Source organism: Sorex fumeus, unplaced genomic scaffold, assembly GCF_029834395.1.
Source record: "Sorex fumeus unplaced genomic scaffold, SorFum_2.1 ptg000037l, whole genome shotgun sequence".
NCBI classification, from domain to species: Eukaryota; Metazoa; Chordata; class Mammalia; order Eulipotyphla; family Soricidae; genus Sorex; species Sorex fumeus.
This window is the reverse complement of record NW_026606094.1, coordinates 32349621-32375552: the sequence shown is the minus strand read 5'-3', so window position 1 is coordinate 32375552 and position 25932 is coordinate 32349621. Positions and strand designations below refer to the sequence as shown.

The 25932-nt window shown below is 36.2% G+C and overlaps 1 protein-coding gene across 1 annotated transcript in view; it reads left to right on the top strand.

Annotated features, from left to right (window-relative positions):
• SEMA3C (semaphorin 3C) overlaps positions 1 to 25932 on the top strand; it is a 177225-nt gene that overhangs the window by 75521 nt on the left and 75772 nt on the right. Inside the window, exons 2-3 of the mRNA XM_056118107.1 lie at positions 18812 to 18972; positions 20227 to 20289. Coding sequence (XP_055974082.1) covers positions 18812 to 18972; positions 20227 to 20289 — 224 coding nt within the window. The remainder of the gene's footprint in view (positions 1 to 18811; positions 18973 to 20226; positions 20290 to 25932) is intronic.

Below are 25932 nucleotides of genomic sequence, written 5' to 3'. Positions count from 1 at the left end.
TCACTATTTTGATTTCCATTTGCCTAATAAGTGATGATGGATACTTTTTCATATGCTTATCAGCTATCTGTATGTCTTCATGGAAGTATCTATCCAACTCCTGTCTCCATCTTTTTCTATTGTTGTAGGAAGGGTTGTTAGTGATTGTTTTTGTTTACTGAGTTTTGTAATGGTTCTAAGTACTTTTTGTATTTTCTATTTATTTGGGCATTATATTTATTCCTAGTATAGGAGGAATTATATTTATCACTAGTATTTTTACTTTTGGGCTGGAGTGATAGCACAGTGGGTAGGGTGTTTGCCTTGCATGTGGCCGAGGAAGGTTCGATTCCTCCGTCTCTCTTGGAGAGCCCAGCAAGCAACTGAGAGTAACTTGCCTGCACAGCAGAACCTGGCAAGCTCCCCATGGAGTATTCAATAGAACAAAAACAGTAACAACAAGTCTCACAATGGAGACATTACTGGTGCCCACTCAAGCAAATCGATGAACAATGGGAGGACAGTGCTACAGTGCTATTTTTACTTTTAATAAGCAATCCACATGTAATTTATTTATGTGATACATTTTGAGTCTATCTGCAATATTTGAGGGAAGGGAGACTTAGTTCTCTCACTAATTGTGTTTTCAACCTGCTTAAAAGACTGCAGGGTATGAACTTTGGATCACCCAGACTTGAATTTAATTTTGGGAAAATTACCCATGTTTCAGTCACATTTTTCTTCCATATTCAATACAGTAGACAATAGGATCTAGTTAATATGATTATTCTGGTGGTTATATGAATATGATTTATTTTCAAAAAGTATATTGAGGGGCTGGAGTGATAGCACAGCGGTAGGGTGTTTGCCTTGCACACAGCCAACCTGGGTTCAATTCCCAGCATCCCATATGGTTCCCTGAGCACCTCCAGGAGTAATTCCTGAGTACAAAACCAGGAGTAACCCCAGAGCATCGCCAGGTGTGACCCAAAAAGCAAAAAAAAAATAAATAAATAAAAAGTAGATTGACAGATTATTTGTATATCCTCAGTAGATATTATCTATTGTAAATGGAAATATGGAAATTTAAGGGTGGCTAACTGAAAAAGATTATATATATGCATATATATGTGTGTATGTTTTAAATAATTTTTGTTGAAATCTTATCATTGCTTTTGTTGGGATTTTGATGCATCCTGGCTATTTTTGTTGTCACTTATGCCCTTCAATACAAATAGACATTGATATAACATACTTTATTTAGCAAGGATTAACTTAGAAGACAACTGCAAAGTGATAGCTTAAAGCAATGACAGTGCACAAGTACTCTATTTAAAATTGAAAGTCTCATCTTGGCATGGAGACTAATTGTTATGAACAACAGTTACTATGCTCAAAGTGATTCACATTTATTTTTTTTAAGTTAGCACTGTGGTCATAGAAAACAGGCATTGTTTCTTCCATTATTCAGGAAGGAATACCTAAGCACTAATAATTTAAGCAATTTGCTGAAGACAAAGACAGATAGATGTAGTGCCAAAATTTGAACATGAATTTCTTTGTCTCCAAATCCAAACCTATTCCACCGACAAATGAGTTACATTAAAAGGGTGCCATTTAAATTATCTATGTATCTTAAGTTAAAAAGAATTGTCAGGCATAAATTGTACTAGCAAATTAATTTTCCACTTGCATGTTGAAAGACTTACTTGATTATTATAATATGTTCATTATTCATGAGTAATAAAGCTTACAAAGTTCCAAAATTGGGAAAATATGATGCATATGGTTTTTGAAGAAGAAAGGTCAAAGACAGGTATGTGCACAATCAGAAATCTGTTTATCTACTTGTGGTTTTTTTAAAGGCATAAAAGTTTTTGATTTGTTTGAATTAAACTGCTAAACCACTTGAACTGTTTAATGTGAAATCTCTTAACTAAAACCATGCCAATCACCTAACCCTGTCAATTTTGCCTAATAAAATGTTTTCAGCTCTTTGAGATTCAGGGATAAAAGTGGATGTAAATCAGTGGAATAACTTTCCTCCATGTTAAAAAGGTGACTGTAGTCTGTTAATACTCAGTCTAACCTTTTGATTTCTAATAGCTTGCCACTCCCTTATGAAAGTGAACCTAATTAAACCCATCAAAAGATTTCCCTGTACCCTGGAAATTCAAGAGACAATCCTAATTAATATTTGCCTCATAGAGGCGGCAGCATTTTGTAAAATAAATATCAGCTCCCATGTTCTGCTCTTCTTCTTGAAGTGCATGTAGGAATGATAAATATTATGTTTCTAAAGGAAAAACAGTAGTGCAACACTTAATCTTTTTTTGAAAGACTGAGTGATGTCGCCTCCACTCCATCTCAAAACGCCATCATGTGAAATGTGGAAAGAAATGGTTTCCAAGTGTAGCGCGAAGAGATGCCTTGAATATACACTGAAAAGCTATTGTATAGATGATGAGTCTTGGGCTTTCAAAGCTATAGGAAACATGGTCTGATCCTTTGTGCACTTCTTGAAAAGAATCAAAGGGTGGTTCTATTACTATGTAGAGGCACACTCCCAAGGCCTGTTTAAATCTCCTCTCCAGCAGCTGAGCACTGCAGAGTCAGTGACCTTGTATTTTAGACAGTGTTGGGGGAGAGACATACAAGAAGAAAGGAGAAAGAGGCCGTCTGCTTTGAATGACTGATGAATGTGTTTAAAGTGAACTGAACATGTCTCCACTGTCCTCTGCATTTCCCCAAACTTGGTTCTTTGTTTTAAAGCCAAATGTTGTAACTTGGTTAAACATTGAGTCACTGAATTAAATAATGTTTAGATAAAATAGCTGTGTCTCTAGGAAAACATCTCTATATTTATTTTTCATAAATTCTAGGGTTTTTTTTAATTTATGATTTTTATGGTACATGGTTTATTATGTTTTTTCCTGTGCTCAGCTGAAACAGGTTTAAGAATTCACCCAGAGAAAGCAGAATTTTAGTTGGTGGAGAGAGTTGAGTTAAATGACAGATAGTCTTATCCTAATGAAAATTGTGGGTGGTCTGCCTTCAGTGTGAAAGAATCTGGAGACTGAAATTTTTTGGCAATATATAGCTGTTTTCCAGTTAGTGATCATTGGTTTGTGTTTCCTGGTCTAGTTCAACATTTTGCTATGTGTAATGCAGGTAGACTCCTGTTTGAGACTATATTTCAGTAGGAAAGTCTGTCTGATTCTGGCTTGAAGACCAATTACAGTTCTTTAAACTGACAGGATGTTGAATTGAGCCAACTATATTATCAGACTCCGGCTTCTAACTAGACATATTATAAGGAAGAATATTAACAACTCACATTTTTCTAAGTCTTAATCTATTTTTAATTTCATTTGGATGTTATAGTTTATGGGGCGGAGCCATAGCACAGTGGATAGGGCGTTTGCCTGGCATGCGGTTGACCCAGGTTCTATTCCTCTGTCCCTCTTGGAGAGCCCAGCAAGCTACTTAGAGTATCCTGCCCGCACAGCAAAGCCTGGAAAACTACCTGTGACATATTCAATATGCCAAAAATAGTAACAACAAGTCTCACAATTTGTTGTGAGACGTTACTGGTGCCCACTCTAGCAATTTGATGAACAACAGCCTTCTCAAGCAAATCAATGAACAACAGGAGGACAGTGCTACAGTGCTATTATAGTTTATAAAAATTTTGTTCTATTTTAATCTAATAAAATTATATCACAAGATCTTACTTTTGTGAAAGCTTTGTTGGAAGAATTGCCTTTCTTGCAAACTTTTATGTGATCACATTATGCACTTTTTCAAGTTATTTATTGACATGTCCTATAGACTTTGAAAAAAATCCTGCATTTTGATTCACAAGAATTTGCATCTTTCTATGTTCTTATCATGTGTGGTAGTCAAGACATTTTCTTTTTCCCATGTTATTTGATTTTGTTTGCATCTCTCTAGAATAACTCAACAAAATCGTCCTTTAGCTCATTCCCTAAACTTCCTTGTAATCACCACTGAATCTTCTACCTCAGGGTTTCTGCACAATCTCTTTCCATTCTCCAGGAAATTATTTTCTCTTTATTAACTCAAACATAGCTTTCAATTTACAGCTTATATGCCACTTATCCACAAAACACTTTTTAATCCTTGATGTAAAAGGAGCTACCTTTTTCTTAAACACTGAACTGTTTCCTTTGCATCTGAAGTTGCATTTATTACTATGGTTATTTCCTTAACAGTGCTGCTCCGTTGACATTTGTTGAAGAAATAAGATAAAAAAAACTTTCTCTGTTAAGATTTCTCAATTGTTTCCAGACTACATGACCATCCTTATTTAATACTTGCTTAATTTCCTGAATGATCGCTATTCATTTGAAGGACCAAGTTTTTTTAATTTTTCCCTTGTCTCTGATTCAAAGATGATCTGTTGAATGACTGAATAAATATATTCCATAATGAAAATTTTTAATTTGTTGTAGCTCTTGTTTTATAAGAACTATATGTTTTATGATAGAGAGATCTGTGGTATGAAGAGTCAGAAATTTATGGGGAAGAAGATGGGATAAGCGACCTTAGTTAGCAATAGAACTTCCTAATACCCTTGCTATATATAATCAAGTATATAAAGAAAGAATGCTGGCTCAAAGTTCTCACGGGAAGTCTACAGTGTAGCCAAAGAAAGTTTATGGAAAGCATGAAAATCCAACAAATAGTATCAATTTTGTGACAGACAAGTGTTAAATGCTACTGTATAAACCTTCCCATGTGATGGTTCAGTTCATTCACTTTGGGGGTTACTGTGGAAAGAAGGGTCTAATTACTTTCTCTGCTTTGGGATCTAGCCGACATAGTTGGGCAGTACTTTCCCCATGCAATCATACTCATGTGGTCTGTGATATTGTTTCCCTATCTTAAATTTTCTGTCTTGATTTTGGTTTTAAGTAATTCAATTGCTTTTAATATTAAGATGTTCTTTTACTTCCTAGTCATATTTTCTGTGAACTCTTTCTAACAACTGTTTTTACATTTTGTATAGGTATTTGATTCGGGGAGGACTTGGGGGGCCCATACCTGGCGGTGCTCAGGGCTTACTCCTGACTTTGCATTCAGGGATCACTCCTGGCTTCCTAGGGGATAGGCTGTGTGTAACACAAGTGCCTTACCTGCCAGACTATTTCTACAGTCCTGAATCCCACAGGTTTTAAAAATGTAACAGTTTGGGTAAAGGGTTCTCCTGTGCTAAATCTAAGCATAAGCGATTGTAATGGCAACATTATGACATGATATTATATTCAGTAGAGGTACTTTAATTTATACCATTTTTCAGTTATTATCATAACTCGTTTTTTTTTTTGCTATTGCCTTTCTGTTATCTGCTTTTGTTTTGCTAGTCACCATGGATGGAGCCATTCTTTTTTAACATGATGTCCCAACACAACTTGTCTAGTGTCGAGAGCTCTAGAAAGGAGGTGTCAGATGAAGTATTTCCTCCTCCGCAAGTTTATCATCATTGTTTATATCTCAAGTAGGCACTCTGAAACTGAGGCCTTTTTGACAGTAGGAGGGTCATCTCTCATATGGATGCGTTTGCTCATCCTTGCTGTCTTCTACAATGTAGTGATAGAACTAGATTTGGTTCTTCCTTCCAAGTTACATCTTCAAGTTCTGAGGTGTTTAAGACATCTGAGATCATTTTTATTTGCATGTACTCTATTTTCTGACATAAAACACAGCTACCACTTCCCATACCCTGAGCCAAATTTTATCACCTAAAATCTTTGGAGACTGTTTTCGTAGTGAGCAGAGAGGAAGTGAACTTCGAATTTGTAATTCTCCAGTTGATTGAACCACACAATCCAAATGGAATGTGTTTTGGCAGGGAGAACTTTGGTTTTTTTGGTCAGTTTAGTTTTTCCAGAAAAGATAGGGTTGTATTACTGTGGTTATAGTTCTAAGATAAGATTTGGCTTTTAAATAGACCTTTTCCTATAAGATTTACAGTAATAGGAAGGATTATATTAGCTTTTCAGAAATTCAAAAGCATTAGGTTATACTTGAAAACAGTGGGAAAGGAATTATTTTCATGGCATTTTTATTACTGCAGGGAACATTAGAGATCATTCTGGTTAATAAATAATCTCATTCTTCCTTTTATTTTGTAGTTGTAGAATTTACTGTCCACGGTGGGGGCAGGGAATCAAGAAGTTCAAACAATAAAGCTGAAACTTCAGTTCCAGTAGGTTAATTCCAAAACTGGCCCTTCCCTTTCCCATATGTCTCATAATTTTAATAGGAATAACCTCATGCCACAACACCCTTTGAAATGTGTCAGCATTTTTCTCATTTTTACTGTTTCATACTCAGAAAATTTAATTGACCAAGATTAAAAGATCATGAAACTGAATGCAGCAAATAAATAAATAAATAAAGTACTGCGTTAAAGAGAGCTTTGTCACATATTTATGGGTAGTTCCAGCTGCAACACCAAAGAGAAGATTGAGGGGGTCTTAGCAAGTCCATACAGTGTAAATTCCCTCAGGTCTCTAATCCATGGCATTTTAGACCGTTTCAAATGATGTTTCAGGCAGCATTTTAGAGATGAGAAAACCACAAAGGGAAATGAGCAAACATCAGCAGACCTGAGACCTGACCTCATCTAGAGGATCAAGGAAGCCTTTATGAAGGGGCCCGATTTAAATCACACTGAAACTGCTGCTTGAGTTATGAGTAGGAGTTAGAAAAGGGCAGGAAGAATCCTGTCAGCAGGAGGCAGAACATGCCCAAAGACCCTGAGGCAGAAGGGAGGGAGGTAAGCAAGTCTGAAGATGTGAAAGGATCGAAGGGTGAGAAAACAAAGAAATTAGACAAGTCATGGTGTTAAAGATTTTCAAGTAAAATATTTAAGCCAAACCATGGCAGTTCTCAGAGACCATTATGAGAATGTGGATCTTGATGCTTTGAGTATATGAAAGCCACTGTGGATCATTAAAAAAGAGGAAACGTAAAAGTACAGTGGCCATATAATTTAATATCTAAACCATGAATCTACTAAAAGCAAAAAGTGGGCCCTCTTGAGAATTTTGCTGCAGAGAGGCAACACGTGAGTGATGAATCAGTGTTCACAACTGCCCTGTATTGACCAAAAGAATAAAACATTTTTTCTTATTTCTTCTTTCATCCTTTACACATTTTGCCGATACTTAGCTCACCACACCCATACACAAATTAAAAAAAAAATCATGAAAAAATTGACTTTTTCACCTACATGAGGCCATTTTAGGCTGTTTCAAATGATCTTTCAGGCAGCATTTTAGAGATGAGAAAACCACAAAGGAAAATGAGCAAACATCAGCAAACAAATTTTATTGTATTTCAATAAAAATTGGAGTTGTCTTGCTTTTGTGTAGCTTTTCTGGGTCATGATACCCTGGCTTAGTAAGAAAAACTTGCTAAGAATTTGATCATTTTCAAGTTGTTTTGCTGTCCCTCAATAAAAGTTTTGCCCCAAACTAGCAAAGAAATTTGAGTAGAAAGAAAGAAATTGTAGCATTTTTTATATTACACTCTGCACTTTATAGACTCCTATATAGAGCAAGAACATGACAGTACCAACGATTGCATTACCTGTCTGATTGGAAAAGTATCCAAATTACTTCACAGATTAAGGAATCTACATTGGTTTGAATCCTTGTTCTTGCTTCTTTTGCTCAATTCTGTGTGACCGGTTAGCTTGTTAAAATGCACTGAATTTTATTTTATGAGTGTAATAGGAATATTATTAAGGTATAAACAAACCTTGAAAGCTAATTGAATAATAAACATTAACAAAGCATCTACAACACTATTTCTTAAGGGTATACCCAAAATAGTACCTATTTGGTCTACTGGTTTTGAGCACATGCATTTTCAGCATACCTTCAGGTATCTGTTGTCACAAGAATTAAAACTCATATAGTCTACCCGTTTCCCCCAGCATCAGCAAGAATAATTCTTGAGCATAGAACCAGGAGTAACCTCTGAGCATCACTGTGTAGGGCCCCAAAACAAAACAAACAAAAGAAAAACATTAGAATTTGTAGTTGCAGAAGGTCCCACTAAGACCTTGTAAGAAGGTCTTATAAATTTACTGATTTCCTAAAAGGACAGGTGAAGTTCCAACCCAGTTTCAAAATCATGGACCTGAGGGAAAATATGGGTCATTCAACCTAATTCTACTTAAAATTCTTGAGAGGTAAGATATCCAAAGAGAGGAAATTACCCTGTCAAGAGCAATATCTCTGAAGGAAAAGATATCCAAAAGATTTACTTTGAAGGTATACAGTGCATTCTGCCTGAGGGAAAACTGTGGTTCACATAGAGGAGAATACATTGGTAGACTAGACAAATAGATGACTAGAATGCAGGAATTGGGTTGTCAGAAATAAATTAAAAATAAATAGTTGAAGTTGCCCTAAAGGCATGGTGTCTTCAGTTGTAAATCATCTAATTTAAGTAAAACTCTAGCCTACTGTGGTAAGGACGCAATAAATATGCATAGAATAAATTAATAGCATGTGAATAATAATGAATATGGCTAATGAGTAACCATTGGTTCTGTGATTTAATTTTCAGTTAATAAAAATATTTCATATATCAATACAAATAATTATTTTAGCTTTAATTAATTATAATTTAATAAAAAGTTCCTGGGAATTAATTTTCAACTAACACATGGTTGAATTTTTTGAGATCAATAATTTTTTTTTTTATTAGTGAAACACCATGCAGTACAGTTGTAGATTTACAAATCTTTGTGCTTGGGTTTTGGTCATACAATGATCAAATACCCATTCCTCCACCAGTGCCCATTTTCCACCACCATGGATAATATCCCCCCGACACCCCCCACCCTGCCTCTGTGGCAGGGCATTCCCTTTTGTTCTCTCTCTCCTTTTGGGTGTTGTGGTCTGCAAAAGAGGCATTGAGTGGCAATCATGTTCAGTCCATAGTCTACTTTCAACATGCATTTCCCCTCCTGGGAGGATCCTCCAAACACCCTTTATTTGGTGTTCCCTTCTCTATCTGAACTGCCCTTTCCCCTAGAATACCCGGCTGGCCTCTAAGCTATGGAGTAATCCTCCTGGTGTGGATCTCAGCTATTCTTAGGTATTTATCTCATATTTTGTTGCTTTATATCCCCCAGATGAATGCAATTTTTCTATGTCTATCCCTCTCTTTCTGACTCATTTCGCTTAGCATGATACTTTCCATATTGTACACTTGTATGTAAATTTCATGACTTCCTCTTTTCTAAGAGCTACATAGTACTCCATTGTGTAGATGTACCAAAGTTTCTTTAACCAGTCATTTGTTCTTGGGCACTCAGGTTTCTTCCAGTTTCTGGCTATTGTAAAGAGTGCTGCAATGAACAAACAAGTGCAGATGTCACTTCGACTACACATTTTTGCCTCTCTGGGATATATTTGCAGGAGTGGTATTGCTGGGTCAAATGGGAGCTCAATTTCTAATTTTTTGAGAAACGTCCATACTGTTTTCCAAGAGGGCTGAACTAGTCGGCATTCCCAGCAACAGTGAAGGAGGGTCCCTTTCTCGCCACATCCGCGCCAGCACCGGTTGCTTTTGTTCTTGTGGATGTGGGCCAGTCTCTGTGGTGTGAAACGATATCTCATTGTGGTTTTGAACTGCATCTCCCTGATGATTAATGATGTAGAGCATTTTCTCATATGCTTTTCTTGCCATTCGGATTTCTTCTTTGAGAAAGTTTCTGTTCATTTCATTTCCCCGTTTTTGGATGGGGTTGGATGTTTTCTTCTTGTGGAGTTCAACCAGTACTTTGTATATCCTTCATATCAACCCTTTGTCAGATGTGTATTCGGCGAATATCCTTTCCCATTCTGTAGACTGTCTTTGTATTTTGGTCACTGTTTCTTTGGAGGTGCAGAAGCTTCTTAGTTTAAGATAGTCCCATTTATCTATCTCTGTTTTCACTTCCTCGGCCAGTGGCGTGGCATCTTTGAAAATACCATTAGCCTCAATGTCATGGAGGGTTTTGCCAACTTTGTCTTCAATGTACCTTATGGTTTCTGGTCTGATGTTGATGTATTTAATCCATTTTGATCTTACTTTTGTACATGGTGTTAGGCAGAGTTCTGAGCCCATCTTTTTTGCATGTAGCCATCCAGTGATACCAGCACAATTTGTTAAAGAGGCTTTCCTTACTCCACTTCACATTTCTTGCACCTTTATCAAAGATTAGATGATCATATGATTGAGGGGAGATGTCAGTGTATTCAACCCTGTTCCATTGGTCTGCAGTTCTGCCTTTGTTCCAGTACCATGCTGTTTTAATTATTACTGCCTTGTAGTAGAGTTTAAAGTTAGGGAGGTTGATTCCTCCCATTTTTTTTTCCCAAGAATTGCTTTAGCTATTCGTGGGGGCTTATTGTTCCATATAAATTTCAGGAGTGTTTGCTCCATTTCTTTGAAGAATGTCATGGGTATCATTATAGAAATTGCATTGAATTTATACAATGCTTTTGGTAGTATTGCCATTTTGACAATGTTAAGTCTCCCGACCCCTGAGCAGGTTATATCTTTCCATTTCCTCATGTCCTCTTTTATTTCCTGAAGTAGCGATTTATAGTTTTCTTTGTACAGGTCCTTTACTTCCCTAGTTAAGCTGATTCCTAGGTACTTGATTTTCTGGGGCACAATTGTGAACAGGATTGTTTTTTTCATGTAGCTTTCCTCTCTCTCACTGTTTGCATATAGGAAAGCCATGTACTTTTGGGTATTGATTTTATAGCCTGCAACTTTACTATACAAGTCTATTGTTTCTAAGAGTTTTTTGGTGGAGCTTATTGGGTTCTCTAAGTATAGTATCATATTATCTGCAAATAGTTAGAGTTTGATTTCTTCCTTTCCTACCTGAATGCCCTTAATATCTTTTTCTTGCTTAATAGCTATTGCAAGTACTTCCAGTACTATATTGAATAGCAGTGTCAGAGTTTGGGCATCCTTGTCTCGTCCCTGATCTTAAAGGGAAGGCTCTCAGTTTTTCCCCATTGAGGATGATACTTGCTGTAGGCTTGTGGTAGATGGCTTTAACTATGTTGAGGAAAGTTCCCTCTATACCCATTTTGGCTAGGGTTTTCATCATGAAGGGGTGCTGAAGCCTCTAAAAATAAAAAAAATGCAATATTCTGAGCAAATGAGTTTACCTCTACTCAGAATAATATACTATTATTAAGTGCTGAAACATATGTATTATTTATAAAAGAGAAGCCTATACTCTTTATTCTCCTCCACCAAGCTCACATTTTTTAACACATGGATAACTTCTTAATGATGTATTCTATTTAGAAATGTTGAGATCACCAATTGGCTTAACAGAAGAAAGGTTAGTTCTTAATGTTGTTAGGTATGTAGAGTTAACAGACAATCTGTTACTATATACTTAATTGTGTTTAAAGGCTATTGCAATATATTGGTTATATTCAGGTAGACCCATAAGCTTATTGCCAGGGCTTATGTTTTGGAAAACCTGTCTGCTAGTGTTGGTTAAATTTCAAGATTCTCAATAGCTTCCATTACAAAAAGAGGTTTATGTGAGTACTTGCATTTCAGGTAAACCTACTATGCTGCAAATTTTCCCTCAGGAACATTGGGTGGAGGGTATTACAATAATTTTCCATAATATAAATTTATATTAATGTGCATTTCAGGATAGAGGCATGCACTTACTTTTTTTTCAATGCTGCTTCCAAGATAATCTCAGAGAGAAGGAGACCTACACTACTCTTTGAGGGTCCACTGCATTTTCTAGTACCATATACTCTTAGTCAAAGTTCTTTTTAAATCAGTCAAGCAAGTCTTAAGAAATAGCACAATTAACTGTAAAAAAACAGCACTTTTAAGATTTAAAGAAATATAGGACAGGGATACTCTGACTGTTTAGATGGAAGACGAATAATTGTGATTTTTTTCAATCGAGTCGTATAGAAATCTTTAAATCAGTTATTGTCTTAAATTGAGGCCAAATTATAGAATCATTTGTTGACTTAACTTGGGTTTACATTAGACCAAAATGATGCATTCTTCAGTCATTCTTTTCATATATAGAAATCTTCACTGTTTTGAGCTCATCTCTTCTTAAAATATTTTTTAGCATTTTTCTTTTTGCTAGTTTGACTTTTCTTCTTTCCAAGCTACAAACTTCAACTATGTCTACTAACAGAAATTCTAAACAGCGTTTTGATAAAATAGCAACATTTATTTCTCGGTTTTTAAAAAGGAACTTCTAAATTAAATCTTCGTAGTTTAACAGATGCCAGCTGTCATTGAACTTGAAGGTAGCTTCATAGCTCAGAAAGATAGATAAAATTCTTGGAGCAGAGAGGTCTTAAGTTAATGAAGTTATTGCTATCTCTTATATTTGAATTAATGCAAAAAATTATATTCTAATGGAGGCATTAAATGGAAATTCACCATTATTTGTTATTTGCAAGGTAAATTTGGTTGAGTTTATTTTGCCAGGTAAGACCACATGGTTGTTTTTATTGCAATGTATATTAGAAAGAGAAGTTGAAAGGGTAAAAGAAGGGATTTTTAGAAAATAAGAAATATCCAAACTAAACAAATCAGAGTAGAAAGGTATTAGATACAGGTTATGAATTTTTGAAAGACATTTTCAGACTGTATTCATTTCTATTATTTCCATTCAATTGGGAGTGCAAACCTCAATTCAAGATGCTTGAAAGAGTACAAAGTGTTTGTTTTTATCCCATATATCTAAAGTGTCCAGTGTTAGACCTGTTCCAGGATCAGATACACAACTCAATGATTTCTAAAAGAACTTTTGTTTTGGGATGTTTGTCATTCTCAGATAATAGTCTTGTCAACTACACCTATTATGAACACATTTCACCAAAGGCAGAGATAGAAATGACCTCTTTTATTTTGTGTCAAATTTTAAGACCTTACAAAAAAAACACAAAAAAATCTTTGAATACCCACTGCACATTTTATTGTATTCCTCAATTTCTAGATCTGTCACATGGCCTCATTTATATCACACAACAGTAGGACAAGAGAGATGCTACAGGAATTAAGTGACTTGTATTGCATGTGACTGACTTAATCCCCGATACCACATATAGTTCCTAAGCATTGTTTGGGGACACTTCTGAGTACAGAGTCAGATATAGCCCTTGAGCAACCACAGATACAGCCCCCAAGTCCATAAATGAAGCAAGAAACTATGTATATTTCATTGGAAAATTATTTATTCCAAAGGTAGTGGTTGAATGTCTGCTTTGCAGCCCACGATGTACTGTATTTTAATATATATTATACACTGTGTATATAAATATGCATCCTTTCTTTTCTCCTGGGGATGAACAGCAAAGATTTATAAAATACCCATAATTTTAAGCCAAATAAATATAGTCTATGTCCTTACCAACTTTTAGATGACATTTCTTGGAGTCTCTGTTTTCTTTCTATATTTCTCTTCCATTATGTATCAGATAATAAAGCCACACCCAGCTCAGGGTGTTTCTGCTCTCAGGGATTCTTCCTGGCAATGCCTGGGAGACCATATGCGGTGCTGGGATTAAACCTGGTTTGGCCACATGGAAGGCAAGTCCTGAAACAGCTGAGCTATCTCTCTGCCCCAGGCCAACCCCATGGTCAGCACAAGAAAATCCTCATTTCCTGTTTTTTGTTTTGTTTCGGGGTGACGGGGTGACACCAGTGATGCTCTGGTTACTCCTGGCTTTGTGCTCAGGACTTACTCCTGTTTGTCCTCGGTGGACCATATGGGATGCCAGGGATGAAACCTGGATTGGCTTCATAAAAGGCAAATGCCTATCCTCTAATCCTCACTTTTTTTTTTCTTTTTTGCTTTTTGGGTTGACCTTGCGACCTCTCAACTACTTTCAGGCTCTTGAGGTGCCTGGCAAGCTACCGAGAGTATCTCGCCCGCACGGCAAAGCCTGGAAAGCTCCCCGTGACATTTTTGATATGCCAAACACAGTAACAAGTCTCACAATGGAGGCGTTACTGGGCCTGCTCAAACAAATTGATGAACAAAGGGAGAAGGACAGTGCTACAGTGCTACAGCATGTATCAGATTCTATGTTTTAATATCATGTGTTAATAAATTTAGAATTTCAGTTCCTTAAGTTAAAAAAGGCATAAAGTATGAAAATAATATTTTATTTAAATGTCGATGTATTTTTATGTCTTTCTTGGGCTGTAGCCATAGCACAGTGGGTAGGATGTTTGCCTTGCATGCAGTAGGCCTGGCCGACCCGGGTTTGACTCCTCTGCCCCTCTCAGAGAGCCCAGCAGGCTACCGAGAGTATCTCGCCCACACGGCAAAGCCTGGCAAGCTACCCATGATGTTTTCGATATGCCAAACACAGTTCTCACAACGGAGACATTACTGGGCCCACTCGAGCAAATCTATAAACAGTGGGAAGACAGTGCTATACAGTGCTATGTCTTTCTTATAAGTAGTGATTCAATCTTAATGTAGCACTGTAGCACTGTCCTCCGGTTGTTCATCGGGGGCGACTGAAACCTCATGGGAAGGGGGGCGTTTCCGGCTCGTCCTTTATGCCCTACCGAGGTCACGAGTTGCTCCCCACGAGCGGCTCTCCAGCACGGCCATGGCTCCAGAAGCACAAGGACTTAATGCAGAGCCCAGAAGCTTGCAGTAGAAAAGTGAATGGACTATGCCTTAATCCACGCCACCGTGCCTGCCCGGAGGGGAAAGGGTGTTGGTCCCTTCTGCCTTTTTCCCTCTGGAAAGAAAGATGCCAGCTGCTTGGGAGCTTTGTGGAAAGCCAGGTATGAGCTGGTCGTGATGGGGGCGACTGAAACCTCATGGGAAGGGGGTTGTTCCTGGCTCATCCTTCACACCCTACCGAGGTCACAAGTTGCCCCCCACGAGTGGCTCTCCGGCACTGCCATGGCTCCAGAGCACAGAAACCAATCTCATAACTATCTGACTCTCAGCAGAAATACTTGGTTAATAAGTAAAATACCAGAAATCCAAAATCTTTTTGATTCTTGTGACCAGCTGTAGAAAACAAATTATTTCACAATACCTTTTCTGCATGTCTGATTTGGGGGTGTAAACACTAAATAATAACGGTGCATCTTTTGTCTAAGCAGTGAATCTAGTGAAAGTAGATAGAGTGTTAACTAGAATTCATCTGCCTCACAGGCAATGGGGGGGGGGGCTGGGAGAGGGGGTTTATTGGGGTTCTTCGTGGTGAAAAATAAGTATTGGTAAAGGGAAATGTGTTTGATATTTGCATGACTGAGACTTAAACCTGAAAGCTTTGTAACTTTTCCCACAGTGATTCAAGAAAAAAAATGAATTTAAAAAAGTAAAAAAAAAAACCTATTAGAACATATTTGTTTTCTCTATTTTAAAATCACAATCACAATCATCCTGTTTTTCGTCGATTGTCTCGAGCAGGCCCTGAGATTTTAAAAGAGCCATTTCAATGCTCTTTCAGGATTAGGAGGATGAGACCCATCATTGTTACTGGTATTTGGCATATTGAGTACAACATGGGAAGTTTGCCAGACTCTGCCATTCGAGCAGGATATTTTTTGTAGCCTGCCAGGTTCTCCAAAGGAAAGATAATAAGATGCTTCCGGGAGCTGGATTTTGTAGTCTCTGTGTCTTGGCTGTTGATGGGACCAATCTGGCGCTGTCGGCAGCTGGTGGGTGTGACGCCTACCTACTGGAAGATGGGGAGACTGGGTGGAGAAGGCCCAGTCCCAATCCGAGTAGGCTTGGAGACCTCAGCCCCGGGACCCGCATGTCTGGGTTCCTCTGCCAGTTCTCTCATGCATGAGTTCCGTCCGGATGTGTGGTGAGTGGCCCCAGCATGGCTGTGGCTGGCTCCGGAGGTCTTCAGCTGCTGGGGCTCTGCTTGGGGCGGGGGCGGGTGGGAGAGAAACTCAACCCTCCTCCCTCCAAGGGGCCCTGGTGAGGACAGCCAGGCACGGGGGCAGGAGACTCTGCGCTGTTCTCCTCCAGGAGCTGGGTTTTATAGTCTCTGCGTCTTGGCCGTTGATGGGACCAAATATTTTAAAATATTTACAAATATTCAGTTAATTTACATGGGTGTGCTCTGTATAATTACTATTGCTAATCATTTTATTATTGAGAATATAAAGACAGATAAAGACTAAATAGCTTATCTCAGAGGGAAGGCTTTCAGTTTTTCTCTGTTGAACAGAATGTTGACTATAGGTTTGTTGCTTATGACTGCTTCTATCTTGAGGTACATTCTTCATCTTCCACTATGTTAAAAGATTATTATAATAAACTGATGCTGATTGCTATCAAAAAAAATAATTGCAGGAAGTTTAGCATCACAGATTGGCTTCAAAATAATGTGCAACTTTTATGAAATTTAAATCATTGGATAGATGGGCACAAAATTATGTTGAAGGTATTTTGAACGACTTTATGAATTGGTGAGCAAAAACAAATAAGCCTGCAAACAAGTTGGATTTGTGACTTCCCTTTCCTCATACAAGTATTCTTAGTATATGGCAGCCTGTAATAATTCTTAGTTTTGCTTGGAGCCAAACTGTAGTCCTATTCGATTTTCTAGAAATTCAATTGTGATGCTGTGATCAGAAATATTACAAATAGTTCATCATTAATTTGTGAATGCCAGCACATGACACCCAGGACTCATACTTGGCTGTGGTGTAATTAAGTCAAATGACCATGATGGAGTTTCAAGTTATTTAAACTAATTCCTAGGAAGAAGATTTCTTTCTAGAGTTTGTCATTCTGTTAAGATTATAATTTAACAAAATAGAATTTATGAGCCATTAAAAATAAAAGTTTTGGGTCCTGAGGTACAATAGGTAGGGTACTTGCTTTGCTAAAGGCTAGCACAGCGGGTAGGGCATTTGCCTTGCACGCGGCTGACCCAGGTTTGGTTCCTCTGCCCCTCTCAAAGAGCCCCCAGAAAGCTACCAAGAGTATCTCGCCCTCATGGCAAAGCCTGGCAAGCTATGCGTGACATATTCGATATGCCAAAAATAGTAACAAGTCTCAATGGAGACGTTACTTGGCCCGCTTGAGCAAATTGATGAACAACGGAAGGACAGTGACAGTGACAGTGACAGACCTGGGTTCAATCCCTAGCACCACATGTGATTCTTTGAGCCCGCCAGAAGTGATCCCTGATTGCAGAGCCAGGTGTCAGCCCTGAGCACCACTGGGTATGCTGCCCAGTATGCCCCACCAAAAAAAAAAAAAAAAAAAAAAGAATTCAGAACAGCTGAAAATTTATGTTTTTCCCTTCCTAAATAACCATAGTACCATAAACATTATCTTCTGAATAAAACATTTTTTTCAAGTATTTCACAGGAAATAAAAATACACCCAACTAATTAGAATTACATTGCAGAAGAAGTGTGTGTGTGTGTGTGTGTGTGTGTGTGTGTGTGATGGAGCGATAGTACAGTGGGTAGGGCATATATATATATATATATATATATATATATATATATATATATATGGGCTGTAGCAATAGCACAGCAGGTAGGGCGTTTGCCTTGCATGCTGCCGACCCAGCCGATCCAGTTTCGATTCCTCCACTCCTCTCAGAGAGTCTGGCAAGCTACCGAGAGTATCTCGACTGCATGGCAAAGCCTGGCAAGCTACCTGTAACATATTCGATATGCCAAAAACAGTAACAACAAGTCTCACAATGGAGATGTTACTGGGCCCACACGAACAAATCTATGAACAACAGGAGGACAGTGCTACAGTGCATATATATAAATATATATATATATATATGTGTATATATATATCATATATAAATGATATATATCAGAAAATAATCCAAAAATGATAGAGCCTAGCAATAAAATATTATGGTTATGTTTTTTGGGTCACGTCACATTCAGCTGTGCTCAGGGCTTACTCCTGGCTCTGTGCTCAGGGAATCATTCCTGAGAAGGCTGAGGAGACTATTAGTGTTGCTTGAGATCAAACCCAGGTCAGCCATGTGCAAGGCAACTGTCCTACTCTCTCTACTATCTCTTCAGCTCTCAACAACCATAAAATATTAAGAAATGGAAGGGAGACAGTCATACTTTCATTGTGTTAGGCATTTGTTCAGTCTGCTCATTTGTTATACATATATTTTGGTTGATTTATTGGAACAAGTTTTAAACTGAATTGAATTATTTCAAAATGTAATTTTTCAGCCTAGAAATATTATCACAAACCTTAACTTTTTTTTATTACATTATGTCTTAATTCATTGTGAGTACAGTGGATTGAAGCGGCCACTAACAAGTCACTTTTTAAAATAATTTAATGTTGTAACAACAAATGTATCTTGAATTTGGGGGTCATTGTTCATGTAAGACTTTTTTGTTAATGATAAAGGGTGTTGGGAGGATCCTCCCAGGATGGGAGAAGCATGCTGAAAGTAGACTATAGACCAAACATGATTGCCACTCAATGCCTCTTTTGCAAACAACAACACCCAAAAGGAGAAAGAGAACAAAAGGGAATGCCCTGCCACAGAGTCAGGGTGGGCTGGGGAGAATGGGGGGTGGGAGGGATACTTGGACCCGTGGTGGTGGAAAATGGGCACTGGTGGAGGGATGGGTACTTGATCATTGTATAACTGAAACCCCAAAATTTGTGAGTCTAAAACTGTACCTCATGGTATTTCACTAATAAAAATTTTTTTTAAAAAAGATTTTTTGTTAAAATAATAGAATAACATAACTGAGTTACTCTTTTTTTTTCTTGTGTTGTTAATTATTTCAGAGCTCCGAGAAACCAAGACCTCTGAATACTTCAGCCTATCCCACCATCCTTTAGACTACAGGATATTATTAATGGATGAAGATCAGGACCGGATATATGTGGGCAGTAAAGATCACATTCTTTCCTTGAATATTAACAATATAAGTCAAGAACCTCTGAGTGTAAGTTTTATGAGACAGTTTTGATCTCCTTGGTGGCTTTGTCTTACAAAATTTGAAACATAATGCAATATCATGTATTTTATTAGAACAATATTAAGTACTGACCATATTTCACTAAATAGTTGGGTTGAAATATAATCAATTTCATTTTCCTGTCTAGTTTTATATTTTTGACAAACAAAATCTGAATTTTGAAAGAGAATATTTCCTATGTATACACATATAAAAATGGAAAAAAGAGGGCTGGAGAGAAAGTACAGCATGTAGGGCACTTATCTTTTATGCAGACAGCCTGGATTTGATCCCTTACATCATATATGGTCCCCCACACCCTGTCAGAATTGATTGATACCTGCTCAAAGAGCCATTAGTAAGCCCTGAAGACAGCTGGATAAGGCCCCAAAATAAAAATAATAATAATAAAATTAAAAGAAAAAAGAAATTCATGCAAGATACCATGAAAAATATCAAATAAAAGCATTTTCTACATTGTTTTCCATATTTATTCCTATAAATTCTTGAAAAGATTAAATGTACTGTTTGTTTGTTATTAAATGTATTGTTGTTTGAACAGATGTATAGTGACTTTTCATTTTACAACCAGGAAACTAGTAGACCTTCACTGGAGTAAATAAGTAGAGAGTAATAATAATATTTATTATAGCAGGAAAATTTCTGAAATAATTTTTTACCAGTGGGAAGCAGGCTGACATTTGGGGAAAAAAAGCAGCCCCATAGACCTGACTCAACACTATAATAATTTAGAATGCTGTCACAATATTTTACAGTGGAAGACTTAGATTTTCCAAATCACATAGCTGTTGAAGAACCGCTGAACTAATTTAAAATAAATCTACTAGTCTGCAATGTTAACCAAAATTAATGTTAAATTGAAAGCAATATATGTGAATTCATTGTTATATAAGTATTCATTTAAAGTCTACAAGTCAAAGGAGGAAAATTAACATTATATTGTATACATTAATAAATACTCTTTTAATATTACCTCAATAGTAAATGAACACATTATTGAGATCTGTCAATGGAAAAGTTAATGGAAGAAATAAAGCATAATTGTTTGAATGAAGTATTAAAATCTTTATTGGCCTGAATTCATAAAATAAAAAATAGAATTTGAAATATCAATATAAATATACCTTAAATATAGATATTAGCTTTAAGTAAATAAATAATATTGAGCTTTCATACATACAAGTGATATTATTCAACCATTTTTTTTTCCTTTCTGAGCAGGTTTTCTGGCCAGCATCTACAATCAAAGTTGAAGAGTGCAAAATGGCTGGCAAAGATCCCACAGTGAGTCCTACAAAACTCTAAGACTTAAATATTTGATCTTTGAATCCATGCACCTTGAGTGCAGCCAGAAGTGAAACAAAGGATGTTGCTGTTTTAAATCTTCTCCTGAACACATGGTAAAAATGTAAATGAGAAGAGATTGGAACTCTCAATCACTGTGGTTTAGGAATTCCTGACTGGGTAAAAATGTCCTGCCTTGTTTTTGTTATTGTACCTTTCCTGACACATTTCATGATGGATTTCAGTAATAATCCCTGTTCCAAGTGGATCCAACCTGCAGAATTCTCAGCAGGCTGCTGAAATAATGATAATGCAAGTGTCTGGAGCAGCTCCCAGATACCATGTGGGCTTTTCCAGCGATTCTCTGCAAAGGGTAGTGGTTAGGCAGTGCATTCCTGAGGCATAAATCAGTAGTGCTGAATGGTATCTGTGTTAATTAAAGATGACCACAGAGACAAACTACCAAGGCAGTTATAAATAATAATACGTGTTCAATGTGCAGCACTTGTACAAATTGCATTTCTTTAAATATACATATATACTTGTCTATATGTATGCATATGTATTTGCCTATAGACTTCCTTATATATAAAATTATATATATGTTTATATAATTGTATGTATATTATATGTTATATAATGTATTATATATTTTACATGATATATATGGGCAAGTCCACATATAAATACATCTGCACTTATTTAACAATAGATACATCTACACTTATTTTAAAAAGCAATGTACTAAATCTGATACATCAGGTTCTTCTTGAACATTATAAAAGAAATGTATAGAGTGTTTTTTTAATTAACAAGAGCCACTTAATGTTAATAATTAAGCATAAATGTTTGTTCACCTTCTTGTCTCAAACCATAAAAAATAACATATTGGAAACAAGGATCTAAATCACCTACGCTTACAAAAATAATATGATAAGGAAATCTATTTATTCAGACTTTAAATAACTCAGTCAATAATCATTAACTGGTAACTCGTTAAGTTTCTGACATAGTATAGTATTAATTGTTAGAGGAGTATTTTGTGCCAAAGTAGACACTTCTCTGGCTCCTCAATTTTATGATCTTATTAGAAAATTCAGCATTAATAAAATACACGTGAAAATATATGTAAACAGAGGTATGAGATTCAAATTTGTTGATTGGTTATTAAAACTGGTAAACAGACACACATATACGCACAGGCAGGTCTGAGGTCATAAGAAACAATAACCGTGATTTAGTGTAAACAATGTTGCCTAATTACTGTGTTAAGTGTAGAGCTAAGGAATGCTGATTGTGGGAATGAAGGCTATATATTTAAGCACAATGAGAGTTTCAGAGATTCATCAAATAGATTCAAAATAGGAAAAGATTTATGAGAGATGGCAGTATAAACATTTTATTTTTACATCACATTTCTTAATATGTATAAAAATAGAAATGTAAAACATTACATTTTTCAGTTCAGATATAATGTTCTGAGAAGGTTTAAAATCAAGACAGGGCTAAGGAAAACTCCAGTGTAAATGTTTAGCTGTCACTGGAGTGTGCTCTTGAAGAGAGAAATCTTTGGGATGATTCAATTCTGGATCGTATTTGGGTGGGGTGGGGTGGGGTAGGGTGGGGAGGAAGGGGCAAGGGGCTTTGGGGGACCACCCCTGGTGATGCTCAGAATATACTCTTGGCATTGCAATCAGAAATTATTTCTGGTGGTGCTTGGGGAACTGTATGGGGTGCCGGGGATCAAATCCAGGTTGACTGTGTGTAAGGTAAAGGCCCTACTTGCTGTGCTATCACTCCGCCATCTGGATTTTATACTTTTAACTTCATAGTCCACCGTGTACAAGGAATTTACGAAAAGAAAGTAGAAGCTGGCAAAAGTGTATTTGCTGACAGATATTCTGGATCCAAGTTTATTCTTAATTTTTGTATTTTGTTTGTTTATTTGGGGACCACACCTGACAGGGCTTTCTCCTGTTTCTGTACTCAAGGATCACTCCTTGTGTTCTTTATAAGTTCAGGAGATCAAACACACATCAGCCGAGCACAAGCCTTAACCCTGTTCTATCTTTCCATCCCCTGTATCCTAGTTTAAAGGGGGAGGGGATCTAGAAAAATATGGAAGTAATTCTAATAAAGAATAAATTGTAACTGGTTTACACAGAATTGGTTGTTTTCTAGAATTTTAGTTGTTCCAGACGATTGAAGTGTGCTGTGGATTAGACCTTTCTTGTTCTCTGAAGTTGTTTCCATAATCATGTATCCATTAAACTATTACCTGGTCATGTCTTGTCCTTTGCCATAATTACATTCTATGGTTGTGATTATCAGACTTAAATTGTCCTTTGTTCAGAAAGGTTTTTTTCTCCATTTGTTTTAATACAATTGCCAGAATATGTAGTATTTGGATACCTTTGTACATTCTTTCTAGAGATCAGTGTTTCATATTCTGAAGATCTCAGCAAATTTATTTTCTTTCTCCCTTCAGCAAAGTAGAAATGTTCTACTGCTTTCTTCTAATTTAAAGTCATATGAAACCTTTGCTGCATGTTTAAATTTACCTAGCTTTCAAATTTTTCATGCTGTAATATCATTCATTGAGAGCTTTAAATTTTGTTATCCAGCCCATAAATATATATAAAAAACTGATGAAGGTGTCTATTCTAGTAGCACAGCCAATATTGTTGGATACTGAGAAATAATAAGGCTACTCAAATTCATGCATCTCTTATTTACTTAAGAGAAAAAATGTCTTTGAAGTTCTACAGAACATGCATTCCTTTTATACTTTTTAAATAATCAAGCTTTTAAGACAGTCTTAGATTTGTTTGCATAAATACCTATATTTTAATTATAAAATGGGAATTCAAAGTCATAATTCTCACATGTCATTTGTGAAGAACAAGAGGTAAATAAGTTATAGCCCTTATTTTTGAGAGATATATGATATATAGATGGCATGGCATATGTTAATGTTTACAATAATTATTAAACAATAACAGCACATAATATGATGTTTCATGACTATTCCAAGTACTTTATTTTAGTTTTCAGATCAAAGTCACTCGTGATTATCCACATTTTTATGATAACAAAAGAGAATCAGTTAAGAGCTTGGAACTCACCGAAACTGCACTACTACCAAGTAGAAAACACTGTCTGACTCAGTGCATTACGACTCTATCTGTACCCTTTGTAGATAAAACATATCACTCTCCAGGAAGAATATGGTAAACACTAAGGATACATACAAAAGATAAAGACCTGATATATGTGACTGTAATATTTAAGGAAGATTGGATATATTGACTGGCAATCATATTTGATCTTTCCTATCCTTCTCCCTTTTCTTTTTAAAATTTCAATTATACTGTATCGTTTTGTTCCTTCAGCTTTTGACAACACATATGACTTCCCTCTTGTTTGAACATTGTCTCATCCTTTTAACCTAGGAAGCATCTACTCATCTCATTGGATGATGGTGCAGTTTTCTTGGAAAGCTTTCTCTCCCCACCAGACTAAGCTGGCTGCCTTCCCCAGTGTGTCAGCCAGATAGACTCTGGTACTTACTTCAATGCATATTTAGCTATAAGTCATTACTCACAAATGGGATATGCTGTATAGTAAAAGCCATTATTTCCAATATCCAGCTCTATACCTAGACATTTTCATAAAATTCAGAAAATCTCTGGAAAAAAATAAAGTGGAAGCAAGCAAACATGGAATCTGTTCCAAGTAATTGTTCAAGTTTGACAGTTGGGTGTCTTGGCTGATTAGTTTATTAATGACTTTTGATTAATCATTTTTGTAGTGAATTTTTTATTCAAATATTTTAAAAGTAAATTTTGCTCAAATTTCTTGCTTTAAAATTTATTAATCATATACTAGCAAAACATAAGGTGACAATTCATAGTGTTGTATGGATTTCTATTATTATAGCACTGTAACTATTTTGAAAAAAGCAAAACCAAACCAAACAACCCTTACTTAAACATATTTTTCTTGTGAAAAAAGTTAAGTTTATCAAAGAGATACAGATATTGCTAGAAAATTACGTAAAGTGATTTAAAATTTGATTTAGGTAACATACTCTAATGAGTTGTTTATAAAGAAAATAATTTCTTGGAATAAATATAGAAAATTATCTGCTTCAATTAAGATCATATACCTTACCTCCCATTTCTTTAATTCCTTATAGTCTTTTTGTTGTTGTTGTTGTTGTTGTTGTTCTAGCGTTTTTTGGGGTCACACCCAGCAATGCTCATGGGTTACTCCTGGTTCTGCACTCAGGAATTACTCCAGGCGGTGCTTGGGGGACCATATGGGATGCAGGGAATTGAACCCAGGTCATCCGCATGCAAGGCAAACACCCTACCAGCTGTGCTATCGCTCCAGCCCCTAATTCTTCATATTCTTACATGAGGAATATGTAAGAATATACATGAGGAATATTCGATATTCCTTACATTTTCACATTCTTATATGCTCAATTTATTTTAAAATTTTATTCTTATCTAAATAAATTGAACTTCAGCGTTAGCACTTACTGTCAAACATGACCAGTAAGATAGGACATAGGGGAAGTGCTGTAAGAGTTCACTGAAAAAAGTCAGCAGGACGGCATTTATTGACATAATGCATTACAGGCACACATTTCTGAACTCTGATACTATAGGTTATCAGAGTCCATGTATTTGTTATGAGATTACCCTAAACTACTAGAAAATACTTTCCTTAAAAACAGATATAAAAGAATATTTGATTTATTTTCCGCCATAAATAAATATAGGCCAAGAAGATTTTTTTCACCCTCTTTGCATAGTAAAGTTCATGAAAAGTCAATCATTTCAAGCTTCATTCATCTATGTCTAAGACATAATTTTGAAAACATTTGTTTTTAAATCATATAACATGTATCTTCAGTACGGAAATCTTAGAAGGCCTAGAAAGAAATGTTGAAAGTAACAGAACAAAGTCTATTATCAGCTCTTGACCTTGGAGACTTACCTACGCTGTGCTTTGTTTCCTATGCTTTATAATAGACCTACTCATAGTTCCTATTTTACTGGTTTGTTATTTTCAGAGCGCTTAGAAAAGGATGTACACGTACACAAATAAAATATTGTATTACTCTGAAATAAACCATACTGCTCAAACATAGTAACACGAATTTTAGTTAGATTTTTCTGGCATTTTATTAAATGGCATACATGTGTGCGTAAATAAAACAGTGTTCTATTATGTATGATAGCAGTCCAACTTTTCTTTAGTATTGTACAATAAAATTACTTTGAAATACAATTAAACCACTAAAGGAAGGCATAAATGGTATTGACTTTGGCAGAAATCTCATTCTTGGAACATTTATCGGATGCTTACAATGGGCAGGACTATACTAACCTATGCATGGAACAAATGACATGACTGCTTTTCAGGGTTTGTAGTGATAAATTAGAATTGAACACAGGCATGAAAGACTCTCCAGAATTTGTGATGGGTTTTTTAACCTTCCAATTTTTATTATGAGTATGTTATTACAGTAAATATTATCATCACCTTATACAGATACAAAAGTTGAAGCACAGAGGAAGGCTAAATAAATGTCTCAAATAGAAACAACTTGTAAAAAGTAAAGCCAGTTTG